The 7,725-nt window shown below is 43.5% G+C and overlaps 1 protein-coding gene across 1 annotated transcript in view; it reads left to right on the top strand.

Annotated features, from left to right (window-relative positions):
- The first annotated feature begins 200 nt into the window (after positions 1-200).
- The window catches only part of MOSMO (modulator of smoothened), a 31,289-nt gene continuing 23,764 nt past the window's right edge, over positions 201-7,725 (top strand). The window contains exon 1 of the mRNA XM_084216478.1: positions 201-442. Coding sequence (XP_084072604.1) covers positions 337-442 — 106 coding nt within the window. The 5' untranslated portion in view covers positions 201-336. The remainder of the gene's footprint in view (positions 443-7,725) is intronic.

The raw sequence follows: 7,725 nt of genomic DNA, 5'->3' as shown, positions 1-7,725 counted from the left end.
CCCATCAGAGACAGGCCCCGCCCCTGCCTCGCGCTGCCCAGGGAAAGCCGCCGCGGCCCAGGAGCTGCCCCGCCCCGCCCGGCCCAGGCCCCGCCCCCCGCGGGAAGCCCCTCCCCGCCCGGGGCGCGCGCCGGGGACCGCGGGTTCCCCTTCCGGAGCGGCCGCCGCCCCCCCGCCCGCCGGGTTCGCTTCCGGCGCCGTCCGGGGTCCGTTCCTGCCGCCGCCGCCGAGCGCGGCGCGGGGCCCATGGAGCCGCGGCCGTGAGGCGCCCCCGGCCCGGGCCCGCTGCGGGAGCCGGGCGGAGGCCGGAGCCGGGTGCCGCCGGAGCCGGAGGAGATGGACAAACTGACCATCATCTCAGGATGCCTCTTCCTGGCTGCCGACATCTTCGCCATCGCCAGCCTGGCGAACCCGGACTGGATCAACACCGGCGAGTCCGCGGGTGAGGGCGGCCGGCGGCGGGACCCGCCGGCGGCGTGCGGCAGATGGCCGGGAGAGGGCTCCGGCAGCGCCCGGGGGGCTCGGGGGCGGGCGGGGCGCGGGGCCCGGGCGGCGCTGGGGCTGCCGTGAGGCGCCGAAGGGAGGGCAGCCCGGGGGGCTGCCGGCCGCGGGGCCGAAGAGCGGCTGGGTCGGGTCCCGGGGGCTCCCGCGGCTGTTTCCCCGGCGCGGCGGCGAGCGAAGCGGCCGGGGGGAGCTGGTGGGACCCCAGCCCCGGCAGAGTCCCCGGCGGTGCCTCCCGGCCGCCTCGGCGGAGCCCGGTGTCCCGAGGGGTCCTGCAGAGCCCCCCCAGCCCGCTCCCACTCCGGGAAGCTGAGGGCCAGGGCAGCATCCCTGCCTGCGCCTCCCAGGTGCCGTCACCTTGGACAGGGAATTGAGATCTGTCTCTGCTTACTTTGCGGCAGGTTTGGAGTCTCTCGTACTCCACTGACGTTTCCTTTGTGGCAGGGAAGTTCTTGCTTCCCTACATCTTTTTTTTTTTTCCCGCAGAATATTTCCTGCATGCTGATTTTTATCAGCTTTTAAGCCGAGATCCCATGTGGTTTTTATTTTAGAGTGTGGCATTGTTTACTTTAAAAGAACAAGGATTTGGGCATCTTTTTATTAGTGATGTAATTGTCTATGAACAATTTATTTCAGTCCGTTGATAAAGACCTGCATGTTCTGATCAGTGGAGCAGGGAGAGAGAACAGGAGGAGGGCAACTCTTTGATCTCATGTCCCAGAGGAACACAAAGCTCCCTGTCAGAAAAGGAAGCCATCCTTACTGCAAACAGATTAAACTAACTTAACCACTTTGACCGGTCACAGGAGCCGAGGTAACAGCATGAAGCTGTCTCAGGGGGGTTTAGGCTGGGTATCAGAGGGTGGTCAGGCATTGACCAGGCTGCCCTGGGCAGTCAGTCATCACAGTGTTACCCCTCTGTGTGTTTAAGAAGTGTTTGGACAATGCTCTCAGGCACATGGTGTGATTTTTGGGGCTGTCCTGTGCAGAACTAGGACTTGGACTTGATGATTCCTCTAGGTCCCTTTCAGCTCAGGAGATCTGTGACTTTTCCTAAATATAATTTCCAAGCAAACCACAGGTTAGTACAGAGAAAACTGGTCTGGCTGTAAAGACTTTTGTCAAAAATTCTTGCAGAGGGCTTGAAAAATTTTCTTCATCTGGCTTGCATCTTCCATGCATGTGAACAGTTGAACTGATTCAAGTTGTGTCTTATTTCCTTTATTCTAATGAAGTAGAGTATTAAAAACTGTTTGGGATTGGTGACTGTACTCTGACCAGACTGTACTTATGACTTATTTAATTTGCTTCTAATTACCTAGTCTAGAACCTAGACTTTCCTACATGGTTCAGAGGAAAGGATCTAGTCCCTTCCCAAAGTGCAGCCTTCAGGAACTCCCTGGGTGACTTCACCGTTCCTCCTGTAGCTAATTGTGATGATTTTCCTGCCCATGGCTAGATAAAATAGCTGCTTCTTTCCTCTTATAATTCCACCTAATAGCAGTAATGAGCCCTTCTTCAGGGGCTTAAAGTCAAATAAAATAGTATTAATTTCAAATATTTAAATATCTCTTTCTGAAGTCCTGCCTCATATTAGCAGATTTTGTGCAATCTGTAAGTTGTTGGATTCTTTCTGCATGTATAGAAAGGAGATAACAAAAACTATTCTGAAAAAGGTGCTCATGGAAGAAGTCCTTTGGGAACTAAGCACAGTCCATTATGTTATTTTACAAAGAAAAATGTTTTCTATCTCTTTGTGATACAAATATTGTGTCCTAAAATATTTTAAGCAGCAATCATTATTTCTTTACTTAGTGGATGATTACTTAAGAATCATCTACCATTTCTGAGGGGCAACTAACAGTTTTAATTAGGCTGGCAAACATGAAATCAGGATTTTTCTGAGGGACTTCAGCAGTCAAAGAATGTTGTGACAGACCTAAGCCTTTTTTTTTCTTTGCTCTATTTTGAAGCCAAACAAATTGTTGTCTTGATAAAACTGTAAAGGGAGAGCTAGCTGCCATCCTTAATGACTCTTCTAGATTCTTATTGATATAGGATTCCATGCAGTATTATAAGAGTTGTGCTCCAAAGCAATACAAATGTGTATTTCTGGTGCTTAGACCTTCTAAAATGAGCCATTTGCCCAAACTGTAAATAAAGGAAGTGTGGAGATTCCCATTGAACCAAGGACTTCCTGTAGTATTGAATTATGAGGTGAATGCTTTTATGAGTGCCATTCATTACCCAGAGGCTGCTGGGGAGAGATATGGCACAGGAGGGCACAGCCCTGATGGTGAAACCTGTCCCAGCTGCTGGTGACATTCAGGGACTCTCAGCAGACTACTGTGCTTGGAGCACATCCAAGGCATCCAGCTTCCATATGTGCCACTAAGAAGCAGGTTTTTTTTTGGAGCATCCTGCACTCAGCTGGTGAAAAGAACTATTTGGTAAAAGAAAATATTTCTTTGCTTTATCTCTGTGTTCTTACGTTCATCTCCTGTGGGAATTATTCTAGATTCTGCTTCTACAAGTCAGCATGGTAGAGGAAGGGGTGTAAGAGTGTTTCTCTGCTTGGCTGCTGTCCTGGGGGTTGTGAAAGGCAGTGTGGAACAGCCTGGTCTCCTCAATACTGCAGCTGTTTGAGGATGGCAGAGAGCAGAGGTCTTGGCAAACCTGGGAAGGCAGCACTGCATTGGCTCATTCAGAGCTGTTTACAGCCACTAAGGTTGGGAACCTGGGCTTCTGTTTCAGGGAAAAAAAATCTGATTTGAATGCTAAGTAATATGTACCTCTTACTCCAGAGATAGTGATGAGTTTCAGCTAAATTGGATAGCAAAATAAATCACTGGCTTTATTGCTTCTCTGAAAAATCGAGATGGTTTTCAATTTTTTTTTAATCAATATAGAAGGGCTGATTAGTCTCCTAAATCTTACTCTTAAAGATAAGTTTTATAGTCATTTGAAAAATGTTGGCTATAGAAATTTCTCCCCAGCAATTATCAGCAAAGGATTGCAACTGAGATTATTAAGGTCTCAGATGCTTATCTGTCCTTAGGCCAGAGGAACTACACCTTTGTGAACATGGGTCCAAGTCTCTGTTGGACACTTTTTCTTTATGTAGTTTTGTAAGAATTGTTCATTAACTTGGTTTCAGATATTTCATATATCTTTAAGATGGAAAAGGAAAGATAAAAATTAACTGGTTTTCTTACAGTGAGTTCTCTGTGAGGTTTTGTTATTCGTGCTGTGCAAGTACAGAACACTGATAACTCCAATCTGGAAACCAGTGGCTGCTCAGTATTCTTGCACTGACTGCCTTTTCTTATCAAACTGACACTGTGTGAGAAATAAGGACAGAGTTGGCTTTAATTTCAGCCAATGCCCAAAGTGCCACTGATTTCAGTAGGAAGGAATTTTGCTCCTGTATCTCTACACTTCTTCAAAGAACTTTATAAGCTGATAGTTTTGTCTCCATATGTTCCTTTTTTTGTGTGGGTGGGTCTTTAATGATTTTGATATTTTTTCTTCAGTAGGGGAGGAAGAGGGATAGAAGCAGCTCTAGCTTCAGCTCTCAACTCTTTTACAGGAAAACTGGTATGAATAGTATGCACAGTTGAAATTAGAGATGTTAAAAGCTGTTCATGTGGGGGGATTGACAATTTGAAATGCTTTTATGGGGTTTCGGATAGGTCAAGTAATTTAAGAGAATAATTTAATCAAGTAAAATCTCCCTTCAGAAAGCTAAGCTATCAGTTTGTTTATGTGGCTTAGTCATCCCTTCCTATGTAGCATGATTGTTCATTTGATTCCAATTTACAGAACAACGTGTACCCTTTTTGTAGCAGTCTTTAAGTTAACATGGATGTCAGGATTTAGGGGTGCTTAACTGATGGGTAACTCCTAAAGCAAGGATATATCACATCCTCCTGTGCTGATCCACAGGTCACCAGGGAGCACACAGTAGAATGTTATGGCCAGGGCACTCAGCAAATGCCCAACATATTTGTGTTTAGCAGAGCTTCCAATTTCATCTTGAATCTATGACAAAAGTATCAAGGTCACTTGTGTTAGGAATTATACTTTTCATTTAAACTATCTTCTGTATCTTGCTATGCAGTTACAGCATGAGAATGAATTGTAAATCTAAAATATAACATTTGTTTAAAATTGTCTGTTTACCAGTGCTGCCTTTTTGTGTATCTTCTAAAGTGTTATGTGTAGTCCTTGGGATTTGCATACTCAGTTACTTTTTTATTTGTGAAGGATGATTTCAGATGCAGTGGTCTTACAGAAGAGCAGGCTCTGTGCAGCAGGCCATTCCTCCTGAGGCAGTTAACTCCCTGCTCCAGTGGAATAAGTTTTCTAGTACTTAGTGGAAAATTACTGATGTTCAGTGTTATTCCTCTGCATGTCACAGCTCTTCCTGAGGAATTTTTTTTCACGGGTCCAGCAGGAACTGTAGCTTTGTTGGGATCAGCTTAATGACCTATCACAGGTAGTATCACCAAGCAGTGATTCCTGGCTCCTGCTGAGCTTGAGACCACTGAAATATTTTTCTCTAACTGGAGCACTGACTATACATGGCATAAACCCAAGACCACATGAAGGTGCTCAAATGAAACAGTACTTTTAAATAGAATAAACCAGATAAAGTAAATAATGTATCCACAACATAAAGAGGGTGTAAACTTGAGCTCCAGCTGGCATTATTGTTCTGAATTAAGTTGTCTGCTCAAAAAGTAGTGATATGTAAAAGTCAACATGACATATTACCAGTGACTTCTGCCCTTTAGGGCCTGTGCTGAGAGACTGTTCATGTACATTGCTCCCCTGAGGACAAGTCATGGTGTAGAGCAGCCATTGTGCTGTCCTCTGAAGGAGATGGTGTTGTTTCTGTGATATGTGGACAGTTGGCTTTTCAAAAACTGTCTGTAAAAGGGTTTTGGTGATCATTTGTTAAGCACCTTGCGATATACTCAAAAAACACAGTATGCATCTCCCAGCTCTTCTCAGTAGATAGTGATGGGACATGATAGGAAGCAATTCTACAAAATTACTTTTTCCTAATGTTTTTTGTGCTATCATGTAGTGACTGTGACAGGAGAAGTTATTTGCCCTTTCATGAACCTGTTTGGATTGCATGCTGAGAATACAAATAAAAGGAGGATGATACAGAGAATGAAGATTTATGTACCATCAGGTCCTAGAGGTGAGTGCTGAAAAGCAATCTCCCAAGCCATCTGAACATCAGAGTGTTAAAATTAGATTGTAGGACATAATTTTCAGGAAAACACATTTCTTTGATGGATGCTCCCAGGTGTGTGAGGAAGGAGGGAAAGGTGGTGGTGGGTTGTGATGTGTTGCTGATCCCCACAGTGAGGGATGAGGACTTCCTGCTCCTATAATGCAGGGCCTACCAGCAGCACTTGCATTTCAGAGAATTTGCCAATGCTTTAAAAACAGCAACACCAAACCCAAACAAGAACAAGATTCTGAACCCCATATAATCTGAATACTCTAATAACAGTGGCCTGTTAATTGGTCTGCCTCGACTGGGAGGGTCAGTACCATCTTTAAAAGGAACATTTCCATTCCACTTTGTGTCTGTAGATGTCTTTCAAGTGGATGTAAAAATGTGACAAAGCACAGTGTTTGAATTGTGCTTGGGTTCTGTAATCGACCAGGCCTTAAGGCACAAGAAAAATCAATAGAAAGGCATTGTTGTAATGGATTAATTTTGTGCTTACTCAACCACTCAGCATTTAAACATATGGAACTATTTTATGTGTAGGAAGAATCTCATGAAAGAGAGCTGTGTCAGCCTGGTTATTTGAGCCTGCCAGAGAAGACATGAGAGAGCCAATTGTTTTTGTCCATAGAGGAACTGATGTTTTACATCTGCTTTTTAACAAATACAAACTCATGCTGCTCCTGTTAGGTGCATGTTTTGTTTTCTCTTTAGTATATAAAAAGGTACAAAACTGTTAGTTTGCCTTCCACCAAATCCTGTTGAATTCCTCATTCTCTAATTAGAGTTAGGTAAGAAACACCTGATTACAGAGTATGGATTTGGGAGCCAGTAACCTTCAAATCCAGTATCTGCCATGGCTGACTTTGGATTTTGGCAAATTTTTGTGGCAAATTTCTTCCTCTATAAAACAGAGGTGGTATCTTTATCACAGTAACTGCTATTAGCATTAGCAGCAAAGCTTTAATTCCATTTTGTTTTTTACTTTTGTTTCCTATGACAGTTTTACTTTATTAAACTAAGGGGAGCAATCACAGAATAACGGGCATTTCATTTGGCTTTTCTAATAGTAGGTGCTTTGGATAAGGTATCTGAGTTTCAGATATTTGGAATAACCTTTTTATTTACTTTACCAACAATGTATAGAGTTCCTACAGAACTAAATTCTATTCTGTGTGCAGATACAGATTTGTTTTCTGTCTATCCTGTGCTTTACTCAATTGTGTAACTATAAAGCTGCTTTACACACTGATGGTTTGTCTGTGGGTAAGGTTGAAACTTCACCTTTGTGGCTTCAGGAAGTTACCTGCCTTTGCTCTGTTTTTTAAATCAACTGAGACCTGGTTGGAGGTGTGTGTATTACATTTGTTGCCACAAACTTACACCAAAATCAACACAAGAGTAACTTAAATGTATGAATCTTTAAGGATTCAATACTGTGTACTGCAAAGCAAAGATGTAAAATTGTCTGAAATAATAAAAAAAAAGAAATCTTGTTGATGGCTAGGGCTTATTAAAAACATTTGTATTGTTAAGTTTCCAGCCAGCACTTACATGTGAGCAGCATTATGTAAACTCCATTTGTACTTTTGCCAAAGCAAAGAAGATCAGTAGGTCAAACTTTTAAGCTTGACCTACTTTTTTTTTCATAGGTACTTCACAACAGCTCAACTTTTCCACATTTATTTTCATGCTGTGCAGTGTGTAGGATTTTCATCTTAGGCAGGAGTTCTTCACCTCGTTCTTGAATCCTTTTCCAGCAGTGGTTGAGACCTTTGTATTTCAGAAGAATGTAACTGGAGTGACTCATGGATGAGGAAGTATATTGAACTTCACAGAGAATAAATGCTGCTATCTATTTTAGAAACAGATACAAAACTATGTTTGTTGTATGGTGGAACAAATACTATATGGAGGCTGTTTTATTCTTCTACAAAGTTATTTGGGAAAACTATAAAATAATTTCAAATTTT

Source organism: Fringilla coelebs, assembly GCF_963513975.1.
Source record: "Fringilla coelebs genome assembly, chromosome: 16".
NCBI lineage: Eukaryota > Metazoa > Chordata > Aves > Passeriformes > Fringillidae > Fringilla > Fringilla coelebs.
Note: the sequence above shows the minus strand (reverse complement) of the source record. Positions and strands in the feature narration are given on the sequence as shown.